We start from the raw sequence: 19,196 nt of genomic DNA on the forward strand, positions 1-19,196 counted from the left end.
TGGTGCCGGAGCAGACAGACACCCAGCTTCCCCGCTTTCACTTTCGATCGGGGCGGGGGGAGCTGGGTGTCTGTCCGCTGGTGCCGGAGCGGACACCCAGCTCCCCGCTTTTGATGGTCAGTGGCAGGATGTGGGCTCGCTGCTCCAGAGGCCCCTTCTGTGCCGCAGCACAGCCATGGCGCAGACGCTCAGCTCGCGCCGCCGCCGGTGGTGACACGAGCTCAGCATCCCGCTGGCCCAATTGGCCACCCTGGCCACCCTGAGTCCCACCCCCCTGTGCCTCCTGGCCAATCGTGGGCATAGCAAAGGTACGGTCAATTTGCATATCACTCTATTATTAGGTAGGGTATATATATATATATATATATATATATATATATATATACACACACACACACATATATATATCAATGTTCAAAGGCAATAGAGAAATTAATTGTAGATTTTTAATCAAATAAAGGAGATTATTTTGCATAAGTTAGTGGTTCCTGAACTTATTTGAATCATGGATCTCCTTGAGTATCAAATGACAGTATGGACTGTCCTCTCTCAAAAATGTCCAAATGTTTTTGTAAATTCTGAAAATAATGTCAGGAGTTCATGGGTCCTTGAAAGCCATTTACTGATGCCAGGTTAAGAACTCTTGACCTAAATCAGGTTTATAAAGGTTAGATGACATCTCTCTAACCCATGTTAACTTAAAAGGCAAAAGATGCTGACCAAGTCCCAGCCAAGTAGCTCAGTTGGTTACAGCATCATCCCAATATACCAAGGTTGCGGGTTCAATCCCTCATCAGGGCACATACAAGAATCAACCAATGGCCCAGCCGGTGTGGCTCAGTGGTTGAGCATCGACCCATGCACCAAAAGGTCACTGGTTTGATTCCCAGCAGGGCACATGCCCGGGTTTGAGAGCTCGATCCCCAATAGGGAGTGTTCAGGAGATAGCCGATCAATGATGTTTCTATCTCTCTCTCTTTCTCTAAAATCAATAAAAACATATTAAAAATATATCAACCAATGAACGTATAAATGGGTAGAACAATAAATAAATGTAGCTTTCTCTTTCTCTCTCACCCTCTCTGCCTCTCTAAGATCAATATTAAAAATCAATAAATAAAAATTTTAAAAAGATGCTGACCAAAAAATGCAGATGAATAAATCATATTGTCTTTAACTTATTTTAATTACATTATTATATAGAAATACATAAATATGGTTCTCACCATAAAACAATTCAAACAATACAGATTAAACTAAATTCCCTCTTGGTCATCACACATTTTCCCTTTCTCTTCAGAGATGTAAATTCTTTCAGAGTTTTTCAATGCTTTTTCAAAAACTATGTACCTATTAAAATGTAGAGAATTATTTTGAATAAACTATATTAAGAACTAACATTTTTAAAAATATATTTTTTATTGATTTCAAAGAGGAAGGGCGAGGGAGAGAGATTGAAACATCAATGATGAGAGAGAATCATTGGTAGGCTGCCTCCTGCACACCCCCTACTGGGGATTGAGCCCGCAACCCTGGCATGTGCCCTTGACCAGAATTGAACCCAGACCCTTTAGACCACAGGCTGACGCTCTATTCACTGAGCCAAACCAGCTAGGGCAAAAACCAGCTAGGGCAAAAACTAGCATTTTTAAACTAGGTAGAATTAGAGATTTTTCCCATTATCAGCAAATTGTAGGATTGCTGAGCTTAATGAGTTTTTCATGTAACTCTTTCCTGAATCCAGTCTTCCCATCTAATTCAATTTGACACACAAGTTCCAATTCTGGTTTGGAACAAACTAATATAAATAATCAATAAATCAATCCAACCAACATTTACCAAGCACATTCTATGTAAATCACTTGTACTTAAGTGCTATGGAGCAGTGGTTCCCAAACATTTAAACCTGGAGACACTGTCAAAAATACCGGTTTGACTCAGTGGATAAAGCGTCAGCCAGCAGACTGAAGGGTCCCGGTTCAATTCCGGTCAAGGGCATGTACCTAGGTTGCAGGCTCCTCCCCAGCCCTGGTCAGGGAGCGTGCAGGAGGCAACCAATCAGTGTTTTTCTCTGTCTTTCCCTCTCTCTTCCACTCTCTCTAAAAATCAGTGGAAAAATATCCTCGGTTGAGGATTAAAAACACACACACACACACACACACAAAACAGGTTCCTACTATAATTGAAAAATAACAATTTTAAAAAATACATATTCCTGAGCCCCATTCCAATCTTAGTTAACCAGAATTTCCAAGAATGAAACCCCAGGATCTGTATTTTACCAAAGCTCCTGAAGTGACTCAGGTAAAGTTTAAAATAGCCAGTGCTGGGAATCACCATTATGAAAGTTATAGAAAAGGACAAGATAATGTTCTCAATTCAATTCCACAAAGATCTCTTAAAAGTCCAATATGAAATCTACTAGATACTATGCTGGATACTAAATATATTTATGATATACTCCTTGCCCTAGAAGCATTTGCAGACTAGAAGAAAAGATCATAGCTATAACAAACAATTACAACACAAGTTGAAAGTAGAAAGTGCTGTCTGTTCCCCTTACTAAAATGTATGCTCCATGAAAGCAGGAACTTTGCTTTATTCACTGGCACATCTCCAGTGGCTATACCAGAGCCTAGCACATAATAGGTATTCAATAAACAATTGTGGAATAATCTATAGGACTAAAGTAGAAAGTTTTTAATTTCAACTAAATAGGTAAGGAAATGGCACTTTTAACAATAGATGTATGGTATTGTGTCTCCACTTTACAGTTGAAGAAACTGAGGAACAGAGAGGTTAAGTAATTTTGTCATTCCAGGTTACACAGCTAGAAAGTGACAGAACTGGAATTTAAACCTAGGTCTCCAAAAATAAGGCTTAGGAATTTAGACCTCATTCCCTAAGAAACAGAATATCTTTGAAGATTTTCTTTTTTTTCTATTTGGAATATATGCTTTTTTAATACCAGTTTTATTGTGATACTAGAGGCCTGATGCATGAAATTCATGCAAGAGTAGGCCTTCCTTCCCCCGGCTGCCGGCACTGGCTTCCCTCTGGTACCCAGGACCCGGGCTTCCCTCACAGCCCTGGCTTCATCCGGAAGGTCATCTGGAAGGACATCCAGTCTAGTTAGCATATTACGCTTTTATTATTATAGATAATTAATATCTCATAAAAGTCACCCTTTTAGAATGTACAATTTAGTAGTATTTAGTACATGTATCAATATACTATCCATTTGCTTATCTTCTTTGTAGAAGTATTTATTTAAATCCTTTGCCCATTTTGGGGGGACCATTTTAATCACATAGTTTTTTGTTGTTGAGTTGTAAGAATTCTTTATATATTCTGGACATCAATCCCTTATCAGACATGTTGTTTTGAGTGGCTAATAAGATATTCATTTAGAAATATCTAGCAGGGCCCTAACCGGTTTGGCTCAGTGGATAGAGCGTCGGCCTGAGGACTCAAGGGTCCCAGGTTCAATTCCGGTCAAGAGCATGTACCTTGGTTGCGGGCACATCCCCAGTAGAGGGTATGCAGGAGGCAGCTGATCAATGTTTCTCTCTCATCGATGTTTCTAACTCTCTATCCCTCTCCCCTCCTCTCTGTAAAAAATCAATAAAATATATTTTTTTTTAAAAAAGAAATATCTAGCAGGCAAATATACCTAGTATATGGTAGATGTGTGAAAATATATATGATAATACAGATTACAATCTATCCTATATAATAAAAGCCTAATATGCAAATTGTTCGACCAGGAGTTCAACCACTCGCTATGATGTGCGCTGACCACCAGGCGGTGGTGCAGAACATGGCAGGCATCGGCGACATGGCGCTGGCAGCGGGCGGCAGTGGAGGCACTGCTGGCCCCGATGGGCCCCGACAGAGAGCGGAACCACGGCGGGATGGTGGAGCAGGTGAGTGGGTGGCACCAGGCCAAGGCGGGTGTGAGCAGGGGCCTGATTGCCCCACCAATCACTCCGCAGATGGCTACCAGTGGCAGCAGCGAAGGGTTGGGCCACTGCCCAGCTCCGAGGCGCTGAGGTAGCCGGATGGGGGGCCCGGCCCCAACCAATCGCCCCACAGACAGCAACCAGTGGTGGCGGTAGGGGCCCAGCCCTGATCAATTGCCCCACAGGCAGGATGGTGGAGCAGGTGAGGGGGCGGTGCCAGGCCACGGCTGGGTGCCAGGTGGGACTGCAGGGCTGTGAGGCTGGGGACGCAAGCTGGGGCCTGATTCCCACAGGCTACCCCGAGGGACCCCACCCATGCACGAATTCATGCACCGGGCCTCTAGTGTGTGTGTGCGTGCGTGTGTGTGTGTGTGTGTGTGTGTGTGTGTGTGTAAAAGACTAAGCAACCATTCGACTATTCAACCGGTAGCTATGATGCACAATGACCACCAGGGGGCAGACGCTCAACACACAGGCATGGAAACATGGAACAGACTAATGAATCTCAGAGGGAAAGGAGCAGCGGGGAAGGCAGGAAGAGATTAACCAAAGATCTTATATGCATACTAGAGGCCTGGTGCATGGATTCGTGCATCGGTGGGGTCCCTCGGCCTGGCCTGCAGGGATCAGGCTGAAACTGGCAGTACGACATCCCCAGAGGGATCCCAATTGCAAGAGGGCACAGGCCAGGCCAAGGGACCCCACCAGTGCACGAATCTGTGCACTGGGCCTCTAGTAATATAATACTGAGTGAGAGTAAAGATTAACAACATTACTTTTTCACCATAGGGAACCATAACATGGAGAAGGATTTTATATTGCTACATCAATGTATGTTGATGAAGCTTGTCAGTCATGTCAGTTTGTGAGGTGTTGATAGATCTAAGCAAAATAAAAACAGGCTGGCTTTTCCTGAATGTATTTTCTTCTGGCTTCCCAATAAAATCATGAATGAATAGGAAAAAATGTATATATTTCTTTGAAAAGACACAAACCTCCTTTAAGTTTAGCAAACAAAGGAAATTAATTTAAAAATATGACAGGAAGAAAAGGGTCCACATTTAAAATTATTAGTAAATTATAGTTGTCCCATCTTATGCCATCTTCAGACTTCTGAATTAATATTTTCCCAACTATTATACTATTGCTATTTCCATGGACTTCTTAAACAGGTTAAAAATGCAGATGCTTAGAGCATCTGAACTTTATTACCTTCATAATACTGAGAGATCATCAGACTCTAAGACTATTCGCATGGCTTCAAAATTACAGATGTCCATGAAAAGACTAATTTACAATTGTCCCCTTTTGCCAATTGTCCCCTTTTAAAAGGAACAATAAAAACAAAAGGAACAATACCTCTGATTCAACACTGTTATGTAAAAGAAATGTATCCTTTGAGCTTAACAACCTATAGTTCTCTCATTTGTTTACATCAAGCTGTGAAAGTTTTCATTCTGATTCAAAAATCTGATGTTTTCTACAGAGTACTTGCTTTTCAGCCAGTCCATGATTCCCATTACCACATTCCATGTGAAAAGTAATCACAAGTGCCTTAGCCAGTTTGGCTCAGTTGATACAGCATGGCCTGCTGGCTGAAGGGTCCTGGGTTCATTTCCGGTCAAGGGAACATGCCTGGGTTGCGGGCTCAATCCCCAGCAGGAGGCGTGCAGGAGGCAGTGGATCAATGATTCTCTCTCATCATTAATGTTTCAATCTCTCTCCCTCTCCCTTCCTCTCTGAAATCAATAAAAAAAAAAAAAAACTTAAAGTAATCACAAGTTGCTGAGTTTAATAAACCTCCTTTTTGAAAAAGTTTTTATTGTCTAATTCGTTTTCCTTCAAAATTTGTTTTGTGTTTGCCATTTTCTTTATTTTTAAGATTTACTTGTTTTTATTGTAAAGTTTTTCTGTTTTCTTCATTTAAATCCCTTTAGGAATCTTTTCTTTTAAAAAATGTTGTGCTCTAACCGGTTTGGCTCAGTGGATGGAGCATCAGCCTGAGGACTGAAGGGTCCCTGGTTCCATTCTGGTCAAGGGCATGTACCGTGGTTGCGGACACATCCCCAGTGGGGCATGTGCAGGAGGCAGCTGATCGATGTTTCTCTCTCATCGATGTTTCTAACTCTCTATCCCTCTCCCTTCCTCTCTGTAAAAAAATAAAATATATTAAAAAATAATAAAATAAAAAATGTTGTTATAAAAATACCCTTTCTTCCCTTCCTTCTTAAAGCATCAGTCTTCACTAACTTCCCAATTCTGAGGTTATAACTATGGCTTGGAAACAGTAAGGAAATATGTAGAATTTTTAATTAGCACCACTCATTAGTAATTGAGTCTGAAGTGAAATTATAAACTGATAACTATCCTGCTTTCTAAATTACTTTCTCATTCATCTTTGGGCAATCCTATCCTATATAATAAAAGCCTAGTATGCAAATTGTCTCCTACACCGGGAGTTCCATCACTCGCTATGACATGCACTGACCACCAGGAGGTGGCGCAGAACATGGCAGGCGTTGGTGACACGGCGCTGGCAGTGGGTGGCAGTGGAGGCACTGCTGGCCCGGATGAGCCCTGACCAGAGCAGGACCGCGGCAGAAAGGTGGAGCAGGTGAGTGGGCGGCACCAGGCCAAGGCAGGTGCGAGCAGGGCCCAATCACCCCACAGACAGTGACCAGCAGTAGCAGCGGCGGGGTGGGGCCACCACCTGGCTCCCAGGTGCTAAGGGAGCCAGATGGGGGGGCCAGCCCCGACCAATCGCCCCACAGACAGCAACCCAGCGGCCGACAGGCCCTGATCGCCCAATGGGGGCTGGGCCCCAGGCTGGGACGGGGAACTGGGGGTGGGTAATGGTGACCAACCTCCCACAGTGCTAGGCAGGGGGCTGTGACCTCTCACTGGCTACCTGTGGGCGGGGGTGATGGGGACGGAGGTGCGGTGAGAATGTGGGGTATCTGCCAAGCTTGCTTTCACTCCCCCTGCTATCCTCCCCCAGGACACCAGGGCTCGTGTGCCGGGGAAGCCCCTGCTCTCAGGTGCTGGGCATCCATGAGGAGCCCGCCTCGCACCTGCATGGCCTCTTCCAGGTGAGCCAGACCGCAGCCGCTGGGACTGCAGGGGCCGGTCGGGCTCCCCATGGGTTTGTGCAGGAGCCAGTCTGCAAGGCCGGCTGGGAGAGAGCGCGCTGCCTGCCGGCTTCCATGTAGCACCACTGGGCGGCCCAGAGGCCCACGCTACATCCCAGCCCACGGCGTCCGGCTGCGCTCACCGCATCTCCACGTGGGGACTCGGGTGCCGTGACTCAGGCAGAGGGAGCATGCGGGGGCCTGGGGGCCCAGGTGCTGCCCAGGGTCCAGGTGCTGCCCAGGGTCCAGAGGTCAGCTGGGACCTGCTTTTCCACACCAGATGCTTGCGCTTCGATCACCAGCCAGTCCTAGGGACTGAACCCATGCACGAATTTTGTGCACCGGGCCTCTAGTACTTTTATAAAATCTATCTTCTAGATTAAGTCACATACATTTTAAATTTAAAAGATGAGGGATGAATCCCTAATTTTACATATTAAAAGATGGTTCATGCCTGATACAGAACTCATAAGGATACAGAATGGCATATCCTTTTCTTCCACATTCATTAGCATAAATTAAGGTCAGAAGAATAAAGATTACATAGCTCAGGGTTCTCAAATAGCATTACATACCTAAAAGTGATTAATTCATTCTCCTACCTGCCTTCATCTATGAAATCCAGAATCTTATGTGTCTTTTCTCTGGTCCCAAAACTCTCATACAAAACCTCATCACCCCTAATAAGCATGCTATCATATTATAAAAGAAAAATATCTGATTTAAACATGACCTGGATTACCCACAAAATCTGATTTTTTTTTGGAACTTAACATTATAGTCACTTTCAGAATATACCTCTTTAAAACTTTTCCTCTACTTCATTTGTCCCCTCAAGTTTGAAAATTCTTTTGAATCCATCTCTTACTATAAAATGACCACTTAAATTGACACATTTCAATTTAAAATATTGTAAACAAGAATCTTAAAAGTTAACTGATCTAAGCTTATACAAAGAAAAAAGTTTACAGGCTAATAGAGACATGCCTATATTCATTTTTATGTTTTCAGTATTTCAGTTAAAGCTATACATCTTAATTATCTGATTATTCAATTCATTCTTTCAAAAATATACACAAAATAAAAAAGAAAGAAAAAAAGAATAAAAAAATACACACAAATATACAAAGGACTAGTCTTTTTCAAATAAAACTTCCTCAATCCACTGTCACTGTATTCAGACACAGGATAAATTTAGATAAATTTACATTTCACATTTGCAAAACAAATTGTGGAATAATGTTGTTTTAAAAAGAAACACAGGATTCAGTGATTCTCAATAACCAGAAATAGATTACTTTATATGAAACACCACAAGGTATTACTCTTCAAAAAAAAGAAAAATCAAATATGTTAGTTTTACTTGTGCAGAAGAGAGCTAGATGTTTGGAGTTTGTGTGTGTTCCTGTGCTTAATTCTAAAAACAACCTCTCTCCAACTGCTTTCAAAAAATCAATATTTTTTCAATAAATATGAGCATATATTGTACAATAAAATGCATTAAGATAATGCGCATTTCCAGAATGCTATAATAATCCAAATAGAAAAAAAATCAGTGCTTTAATTTTTCTCATTGCAAGTCAATGTTAAACAATGTCATTTCCCCCTTTTCTTCCTAACCATTCCAGAAATCAGAACTACTGTATTTGTATATTTAATAAGATTAACAAACTGACTAGAAGCTCCGTCGGAGAGAAAAAAAAAAAAGACAACAACAAAAAAGAAATCATTTTTCATTTTCCTACAAACAAAAAGCAAATAGGAAGACTTGTTAAATGAGAAGCATCTGAAAAACCCAACGTGACCAGCTTTGATTTACCCCAATGTGACAAGGAAGGCAGACCCCACCCCCACTCCAGATTGTGTAGCTTTTTTTTCCTTGGGTGGGGGTGCAGGGAAGCGAAGCTGTCACATTTCCATCTTCGGTTATTGTTAAGTCCGCAGCCTCGATTCCCAAGTATCACTGGTCCAGGAGAAAAAAATATTAAAGCAAGAACATTTAAATTGCCTGAAATGCGCTGTATTTTGTTGTTTTTCCCCCCCAATTTTAAAGTTAATTATACCCAGCTTCAATCTGCTAAGACTATACACTGCCTTTGACAGCCTGTCCCTCAAACATTCCCTATTAAGATCACTTGCCACAGATTCACTAACAATTCCCTCCTCTCTAAACTTAAATTAGAAACAAAAAACGCATTCCAGAAATTATTACATCCAAAAAGGCATTCCTCCCCATCCTTTCTGCCTTTGGTATGGGTGTAGAATGAGGAGTAAAAGAGACCTATTCGCTCTTCAAAGAAAATGAAACCGGGATGGCGGGCCAGCGCGGGGAAAGAGCAGCAGGGACCTGAATGAAAAGTTTTGATGTGGTAGTTGGTTCCTGGGCTGGGAGCAGAAGTTGGGCAGGAAGCGGGGTCTCGGGCCAGGGCTCGGGCGAAGAGAAGGCACCTGCGGGGGAAGAGGCCGGGGCCAGAGACGATCCCGGCGAGCACCTACCGACTTGCAGCACGTTCTCCACGGAGCCGCTGTCCAGCAGACGGATGCCCCGGCGGAACGGCAGCCCCTCGCCGGCCGCTCCGGCCCCAGCGCCCAGTCCGGGGGACGTTCCGGCCGCGGCGGCCCCGGGGGCGGAGCCGGCCGGAGCGGCGGCCCCGGGGGGTGGCGGCGGCCCCTCCTCAGCCGGCGAAGCCCCCGCGGCGCAGCCAGCCGCGCCGGCGCCGGGGCCGCCGCGGTACTGGAAGCTGGAGTACATGCAGATCTCCCGCTCATTCCGCGGGAAGGACCAGTAGACGATGCGGCGCTGCACGGGCTCCGGGATCCGCTCGAAGCGCTCCTCCACCCGCTCGTACGCCCACTTTTCCGCCACCGTCTTGGCGGCGCAGTCCAGCAAGGACTCGGGCTGCAGGTGGGGGCGGGCCCCGGGGGGCAGGCAGCCACCGCCGCCGCCCCCCGCCCCGCCACCGGCCGCCCCGGGAGAACCGCGAGGGTGGTGAGCCCGCGGGCTGGGCCAGGAGCACAGGCGCTTGGCCGGAGAGACTGGCGGCGGCGAGAGCAGCTCCTCTCGCTCCCCTCCTTCCGCCATTGCTGGGGACTGACTGACTGACTGAGGCGGCCGCGGCGGCACCGACTGCGGCGGAGACCCCGGCCACGGCCACGCGCCCCGCGCAAGCGCCCAGCTGCGACGCCGGGCCGGGGGGGGAGGCGGGGCGAGCGAACCCGCGGGCCGGCCGGCCCGAGTGGGCTGCCGGGGCCGGGCCGGGCCGGGCCGGGGCGCGCCGCCGCGAGGGCCGACGGGGGCGGCCTGAAGGCTAGTGCAGCGGCGCGCGCTGTCCGGCCGCCGCGAGCGCGAGGAGGGGCGGGAGCGAGCGCGGGCGACGGCGCGCGCCAGGCGCAGACGACCCGGAACGCGCGCCGAGCGCTCGCGTGGGGCCGACGGCCACCTAGGGGCGAGGAGCGCCGGGCACCCTCGCCAGTTCGCACCCCACCCCACCCGCCGCCCGGCCAGGGAGGGGTGCGCCGTGTGGCCAAGGCAAATGGTCGGGCCGCGAGGCGTCCGAGGAGCCGCCTCCGTGAAGTTCAAGGCTTGCGGGCGCGGGAAGAAAGAAAACTCTTCTGTGGTGGAGACAGGAGACGGTCACAGCCGAGCGGAGGACCTGGCAGAAAGATGCCAGGAACACACTAGGAAAAAATCGTAAAGTTCAAACGATGAAATCTCTCCTCACCCACTAGGATGGAGAACACAGTCGGCGGTCCCTCCAGAGCCGGGCAAAGCCGCCCCAGCCCCTGACCGGACAGCGGGGCGCCCGGAGCTCACCGCCACTGCGGCTGCACCCTCCCCGGCTCCGGAGGGTTTAGCAGCTTGCATCCTAGGAAACAAAAACACCTTGTGTGGCTTTAGGTAGAATCCTCAGATTCCCTGTCCCTAATCTAAATTAGGTCTCTCGTTTTTTTCTTACTTGGCCCAGTCTTCTACACCTCCATATTATTTATAACAAGTTGTACACACATTTTTACATATTTGTATAACGTCAGACTGCCCAACTGACTATCAAGTCCATCGGAGCGAGGACCTCTTTTTCTATTTTAGTCTATTCCTTCACTATAATTTATCTTCTGTCCTGCAGGGATTTTTTTTTTTTTTGGAATTACATTAAATTTATAGATTAATTTGGGGGCAACTAAGATCTTTATAGCCCTAGCTGGTTTGGCTCAGTGGATGGAGCGTTGGCCTGCCAACTGAAGGGTCCCGGGTTTGATTCCAGTCAAGGGCACATGGCTGGGTTACAGGCTTGGTCCCTAGTGTGGGGCGTGCAGGAAGCAGCCGATCAATGATTCTCTCATCACTGATGTTTCTATCTCTCTCTACCTCTCTCTTTCTCTCTGAAATCAATAAAAATATATATTTTTAAAAAGATATTTATAAATGAGTCTTCATAAATACAGTATATCTCTTCATTTATATGGGTCTTATTGATCAATCTTTTTAGATATAAATATTTTGTTAACATTTATTTTGTGATCCTAGTGATTGCTAGATCGTTTCCAAAATACCATTAAACAAGAAACAATCTGGCCCTGGCCGGATGGTTCAGTTGGTTGGAGCGACATACACGTTCCTTTCCCAGTCAGGGCACAAGTTGGGGTCAACCAATGAATGCATGAGTGGGTGGATCAGCCAATCAATGTTTTTCTCTCTCCCTCTCTCTCTCTAAAATAAAAAATAAAAGAACAAACAAGAAACAATCTCACCTCTGATAGTTTAACATCTAGTTAGTGAGATAAGATGAAACATGAAAAATTAAATAACAGTAAAAGACTAGAATAATACAAAAAAGCAATAGCTTCAGAGATTGTCAAGTGACTTGAAAACGCAGTAATTATTTGGGGAATTAGAAGAAAGATCCCTTTTAGACGAAATTATGAGAGGAAACTATTGTATAGTCTTTTTGTTGTTATTAATCCTCACCTGAGGATATTTTTCCATTGATTTTTAGAGAGTGGAAGGGAGAGGGAGAGACAGAGAGAAACATCGATGTGAGAGAGACACATCGATTGATAGCCTCTTGCGTGCACCCGACCAGGGCTGGGAACCTGCAACCAAAGTATGGGCCCTTGTCCAGAATGGAACCCGGGATCCTCCAGTCTGCGGGCTGATGCTCTATCCACTGAGCTGAACCAGTTAGGGCTGTATAGTCTTATTTCATCTAGATCTTGAAGGATAAATAGAATTGGAATAGGCCAAAAGCTTAGGGAGGGAATTTTAATGGGGTTGAACAACTTCAGCAAAAACCCAAAAGCTGCCGAAGCCGGTTTGGCTCAGTGGATAGAGCGTCGGCCTGCGGACTGGAAGGTCCCAGGTTCGATTCCGGTCGAGGGCATGTACCTTGGTTGCGGGCACATCCCCAGTGGGGGTTGTGCAAGAGGCAGCTGATCGATGTTTCTCTATCATCGATGTTTCTAACTCTCTATCCCTCTCTCTTCCTCTCTGTAAAAAATCAATAAAATATATTTTAAAAAAAACCCAAAAGCTGAAAATACAAAACATTTTTTTAATATATTTTATTGATTTTTTACAGAGAGGAAGGGAGAGGGATAGAGAGTTAGAAACATCAATGAGAGAGAAACATTGATCAGCAGCCTCCTGCGCACCCCCTACTGGGGATGTGCCCACAACCAAGGTACATGCCCTTGACCAGAATCAAACCGGGGACCCTTGAGTCCGCAGGCCGACGCTCTATCCACTGAGCCAAACCGGTTAGTGCACAAAACATTTTCATGGAACTGTTAAAAATAAATCTGGTTTCCCTGGCCAGTGTGGCTCAGTTGTTTGGAGCATTGTCTGGTATACCAAAAGGTGGCAGGTTTGATTCCCAGTCGGGTCACATTCCCAGGTTGTGGATTCAAACCCCAGTTGGGGCAAGTGCAGGAGGCAGCCACTGTTTCTCACTTCTCTCTCTCTCTCTCTCTCTCTCTCTCTCTCTCTCTCTCTCTCTCTCTCTCTTCCTCATGCACTCTCTCTCCCTTTCTCTAAAATCAGTAAAATAAATAAAATAAAAAAGCTTATCTTTAAAAATAAAAAATCTGGTTATAAAGAGTGGTAAGTAAATATTAGGTATTTTAAAGCCAAATTATGGGTAATCTTAAATGCCAGGTTAAGGAATTTGAAGTTGAATATACAATATGGGGAATGGAGAACCAACACAGTGAAAATTGTTAACATCAGTATAGCATTATAACAGTGAAATAACCTATTTTTTCACATTTTTGCCCAAATTAGTCTGTGCTTTGTACTTAACACATTAATAAATCCTCTATAAATGTTTCATGAATGAATAAATGAATGATCAGGCTGTGACATGGAGAACCTATTTGAAGGGGCAAAATGAGAGATATAGAAACCTCTTAGGTACCTATTCCAATAACATGGTCATGAGTTTTTAGTGGCCTCAGTTCAGATGACAGTAGGAAAATAAAACCTGACTAAAGTGCTCTGCCCTATTATTACTAAAAACTGATACAATTAATATTTATTAACAACTACCTATACTTAGAGTAGCAGGGTGCCTTTTTTTTAGAGCATGAAGCTACACTTTGTGTTTTCTGGTATATTTGCCATTTCTAAACAAAAAATTATTTGTGAGGCATTATAAGTTAAATACAGTGAAGGATACTAGGTTGTTTAATACAGTCTGAGCATTAAGAATGGAAAAAACCGCCGAAACCGGTTTGGCTCAGTGGATAGAGCATTGGTCTGCGGACTGAAGGGTCCCAGGTTCGATTCCAGTCAAGGGGATGTACATTGGTTACGGGCACATCTCCTGTGGTGGGTGTGCAGGAGGCAGCTGGTCAATGTTTCTCTCTCATTGATATTTCTAGCTCTCTATCCCTCTCCCTTCCTCTCTGTGGAAAATCAATAAAATATATTTTTTTAAAAATGGAAAAAACCATATGTGGGCCTGAGCTGGGACTGGAAATTGATACAGAGGAAGTTGCAAGAAAATAAGGAGGCAAGGGCATCTATCCTATCTAGTAAAGAGGGCATATGCTAATTGACCATCACTCTGTCACAAAGATGGCTGCACCCACAGCTGAGGCCAAGTTCCCTTAAGGAGCCTTAATGAGCAATAAGCAGGGACCTGAGGCTACACCCTCCCCCACCTGGCGGGGCTTGACGGGGACCTCAAGGCATGCCCCCCCACCCCATCTGGGGGACCTTAGGCCACGCCCCCCATCCTGGCGCCGGGTCAGGGGACCTGAGGCTACACCCCCTGCCCAGCGGGACTTGACAAGGGTGGGACTGGAAGGGTCTGGATCTAGCCCAATGCGGGGGGGGGGGGGGGGTGGCGGCCGAGTCTGGGTCTCACGCGATTTTGAGGTGCATGTGGGTGGGCGGGGACTTGACTCTGGGTTCCATGGTGCACCTCAGACTCTGACAGGAGGAAGGTTTTCATATACATTTTACTAATTTTCTTTCATCTCTGACACTTCTATTATAGAGAAAGAGCAAATAGAAATATTAAATTATTTCCTCTAATTAATCCCCTTTTAATGTGCACGAATTTCGTGCACTGGGCCACCAGTATATATATATATATATATATATATATATATATATATATATATATATATATATATATATATAAAAGCCTAAGCAACTGAACGACAGTCATTATGATGCTCACTGACCACCAGGGGGTAGATGCTCAACGCAGGGGGCAGATGACCACCAGGTGGTCAGTGCGCTCCCACAGCCAACCTCCCGCGGTCCCTCCTCCCTATCCCCCACCCACCCACCCCCTGCCAGCCGGCCCTGATCGCCCCAATCACAGGCCAGGGTGAGGGACCCCACATAGTCTAATAATAATGATAGTTAAAATTGATACAGTGCTAAAAAAAAATTGATACAGTGCTTTACAGTTTGCAGCTAGGAAATAAAGCTTTGCTGAAGAAAATTCACTGAATTGTGCTGACCCAGAATACTAATTTCTGCTTAGTGACTCTATTATTCATCCCTAATTGACTAGTACATTTATCCCCATTTTTACCTATGAAGAAAGGCTCAGAAAAGTTTTACTAATTCATTTATTAATGACATCCTATTTTTGTTTTTTGGATGTGTCTTAATCAAGGTCACTAGAAAATGAGTGACAGAACCAGAACTTCAACTCAGGTTGTTGAATTCTACGTCCAGTGAAATGTCCTTTCAATACTATAGTTGTCTCGCCCTGGCCAGTTTGGTTCAGTGGATAAAGCATTGGCCTGTGGACTGAAAGGTCCCGGGTTTGATCCTGTCAGGGGCGCATACTGGGGTTGCAGGCTCGATCCTTGGGGGGGCGTGGGGGGCGTGTGGGGCGTGTGGGAGGTAGCCGATCAATGATTCTCTCTCATCATTGATGTTTCTATCTCTCTCTCCCTCTCCCTTCCTCTCTGAAGTCAATAAAAATATATTTTTAAAAAATACTATAGTTGTCTCACCCAGGAACCAAAGGATTTTGTAAGGACAGAATCAAAGTGATATATATTCTCTCTCCTGGATAGGGACTCAAATTTGGCCACAAATGGGCTATTAGGTTGAGTAATTTAGAAGGGAATTGGCAGATTTCTCAGTAAAGCATGAGAACCATCCCACTGGCTGTAGTCAAATAGTGAAACTTAAAGAAAGAGGGAGGGAAAGAGGGGCAAGAACAAGAGGAAGGTGAAGAAAAAGATGAAAAGGAACAGAAAAAGCAGCAGTGACTTATGGTAAGAAACCGTCATATACTGGAAATATCAGCAAGTAGAATAATAATGAGGCCCAAAGTAAGGCCTTGTTAATATGTGGCTTCTGTGGAGTAAACACTGAGGGTGGTGTTATTGAGAGCTATGTGAAGCCATTGTTGATATCTGCCAGCTCTTTTCAAGATTAGCCTCAACATTGGTTCAGATTAAAACTATACCGGTTTGTTGATGTTAGTGTAATTATTCTAATGCTTTAAATACTAAAATCAACATACAATGTGGAGCTTCTAGTCTAGTTTGGGAAATAGACATTAAACAAATAAATGTATAAATATATAAATACAGATGGTAATGACATGGCATATAAGACTTTGGGGAACATGTAAAATGTGATTGGGAATAGCGAGTACTCTAAGTTAATTGGAACACCAAGATCCCGGTGAGAAGTAGCAGGAAAAGACTGTAAAGGAGACTTGAGAGACACTGTGAAAACCTTTAAAATGCTAACTTAAGGAATCTGAATTCTATTAGGTTGGCAGAGGGGAATGATAAATGTGTTTTGAGCAGAAGAATAACATGATCATAGGTAGTGTTTTAAGATTAATTGACAGAAATATGCACTAACATCAGGGGTTTTCCCAACAAAAAACTTGTCCAGGTCTGTCCACAGGGAGACCCAAAGTCAATAAGCCCCACTCATGCTCAAGGTTTTTTAGAAGAAGAAAAAAGTTTTTTTTTTATTGATTTTAGAGAGAGAGAAAGGGAGAGGGAGATGGAAACATCAAGGTCAACATCAATTGGCTGCCTCCTACGCGCCCTCTGCTGGGGATCAAGCCAGCAACCCGGGCATGTGCCCTGACCAGGAATCGAACCGTGACCTCTTGGTACATGGGTCAACGCTCAACCACTCAGCCATGCCGGCCATCTCATGTTCAAGCCTCTAATCAGCATTTCAAGTTGTAATCATGAGCAGGCAACCAAGAATTACCATATCTCTGAAGAAAGCCTCTGACGTGAAAGACATAGATAAAAACAACCAAACAGCAAACAGGAAGAAAAAAATTTTCTGAGAAAACAAACCTCTACACGTAGAAGGAATCCCTTAGAAAGAAGAGAAAGTGACACATCCAAAAAACAAGAATAGGATGTCATTAATAAATGATTTAATAAAATGATAACTCAGTGGGGGGGAGATCCCTTGGGGGTGGAGGGAGTCTAAAGGTACAAACTTCCAGTTATAAAGTAAGTCATGGGATGTAATGTACAGTATGGTGATTATAATGAATAGTACTGGGTGGCATATTTAAAGTTGCTAAGAGAGAAAATGTTAAAACTTCTCATCACAAGAAAAATATGATGTAACTCTGTGTGCTGATGAATGTTAACTAGACTTATTGTGGTGATCATTTTGCAACATATACAAATGTCAAATCATTATGTTACACACTTGAAACTAATATAATGTAATATGTTAATTAAAAAAGAGAAAAGCTGCCCCTGGATCCGGGTGAGCCTGGCCCCGGGTCCGGGTGAGGCCGTGGGCCCCTGGATCCGGGTGAGCCTGGCCCCGGGTCCGGGTGAGGCCGTGGGCCTCTGGATCTGGGTGAGCCTGGCCCCGGGTCCGGGTGAGGCCGTGGGCCCCTGGATCCGGGTGAGCCTGGGTACCGGGTCCGGGTGAGGCCGTGGGCCCCTGGATCTGGGTGAGCCTGGGTCCCGGGTCCGGGTGAGGCCGTGGGTCCCTGGATCTGGGTGAGCCTGGGTCCCGGGTCTGGGTGAGGCCGTGGGCCCCTGGATCCGGGTGAGGCCATGCGACCCTGGGTCTGGGAGAGGCCACGCGCCCCTGGGTCCGGGTGAGGCCATGCGCCCCTGGGTCCGGATGAAGCTGAATCCTGGGTCTGGGCGAGGCCGTGTGCCCCTAGATCCGGGTGAGGCTGGATCCCGGGTCCGGGTGAGGCTGTGTGCCCCTAGATCCGGGTGAGGCTGGATCCCGGGTCTGGGTGAGGCCGTGGGCCCCTGGATCCGGGTGAAGCCGTGCCCTGGACCCGACCGAGACCAAACCAGAGGGAGTCGGACCTGCATTACCACCATTTGTCCACCATCCAGAGCTGAGGGGTCAGTGCCGACATGTACTCATAAGGAACTGGTGGACATTGATATTGGGTCTCAAAAGAACTGTTGGTCCAGAAAGAAACTCACTACAGACTGATTCATTTGCCTGTCAGCATAACTATTATTGCTCGTCGCACATTCAATTCTTTTAAGTATATCTCTAGTGACACATGATTTCGCTCATCTAGGGGAAATGATGAACAACATAGACTGATGAACAAGAACAGAACCAGAAACAAGGAGGCATCGATCGGACTATCGGGCCTCAGAGGGAGGATAGGGGAGGGTGGGGGGAGGGGGGAGAGATCAACCAAAGGTCTTGTGTGCATGCATATGAGCCTAACCAATGCTTAAGTTCAACAGAGGGTTGGGGCATCCATGGGGAGGGGTGTGGGATGGGATTGGGGGGATGAGGACAAATATGTGACACCTTAATCAATAAAGAAATTTAAAAAATAATAATAAAAATAAAAAATAAAAATAAAAAAGAGAAAAGCTGCCCTGGTTAGAGCATGGTCCCAATACACCAAGGTTGCGGGTTCAATCCCTGGGCAGGGCACATACAAGAATGAATCAATGAATGCATAAAAAAGTGGAACAACAAATTGGTGCTTCTCTCTATATATATATCTCCTTCTACCTTCCTCTCCCTAAAATCAATAAATAAATTTTTTAAAAAGAAGAAAAGACTTTTGGAAATTAAGTACATAATAGCAAAAATCCAAATATTAATAGATAAATTTGAAGAAATATCTTTAAAATAGTGCAAAAAAAAGTTAAAGATGGAAAATAAGAAAGAAAATATTAGATAACCAGTCTAAAAGCTTCAACATCAGAATAATTGGCATGCCAGAAAAGGAAGGGAATCTTTGCTAAAATAATTCAAAAAAATTTCCCAGAATTGAGATACATGAGTTCTAAATTTAAAAATGCTATTGCAGCCCTAACCGGTTTGGCTCAGTGGATAGAGCATTGGCCTGTGGACTGAAGGGTCCCAGGTTCGATTCCAGTCAAGGGCATGCACCTGGGTTGCAGGCACATCCCTAGTAGGGGGTGTGCAGGAGGCAGCTGATCAATGTTTCTCTTTCATCGATGTTTCTAACTCTCTATCCCTCTCCCTTCCTCTCTGTAAAAAATCAATAAAATATATTTTATAAATAAATAAATAAATAAAATAAAAATTCACTAGCTCAGTGAATTTAAAAAAATAATAATAATAAAAATGCTATTGCAAAAAGTTAGAAGTGACTAGAGCATGAGGAGTTTAGGACTACCTGGT

The 19,196-nt window shown here is 45.1% G+C and overlaps 1 protein-coding gene across 1 annotated transcript in view; it reads right to left on the reverse strand.

Moving 5' to 3' along the window:
* ZSWIM5 (zinc finger SWIM-type containing 5) overlaps window positions 1-10,321 on the reverse strand; it is a 106,232-nt gene extending 95,911 nt beyond the window's left edge. Inside the window, exon 1 of the mRNA XM_079776940.1 lies at window positions 9,587-10,321. Coding sequence (XP_079633066.1) covers window positions 9,587-10,172 — 586 coding nt within the window. The 5' untranslated portion in view covers window positions 10,173-10,321. The remainder of the gene's footprint in view (window positions 1-9,586) is intronic.
* Between the last annotated feature and the right edge of the window lie 8,875 nt (window positions 10,322-19,196).

The sequence above is a fragment of the Cnephaeus nilssonii genome (assembly GCF_951640355.1).
Source record: "Cnephaeus nilssonii genome assembly, chromosome: 7".
Lineage (NCBI taxonomy): Eukaryota > Metazoa > Chordata > Mammalia > Chiroptera > Vespertilionidae > Cnephaeus > Cnephaeus nilssonii.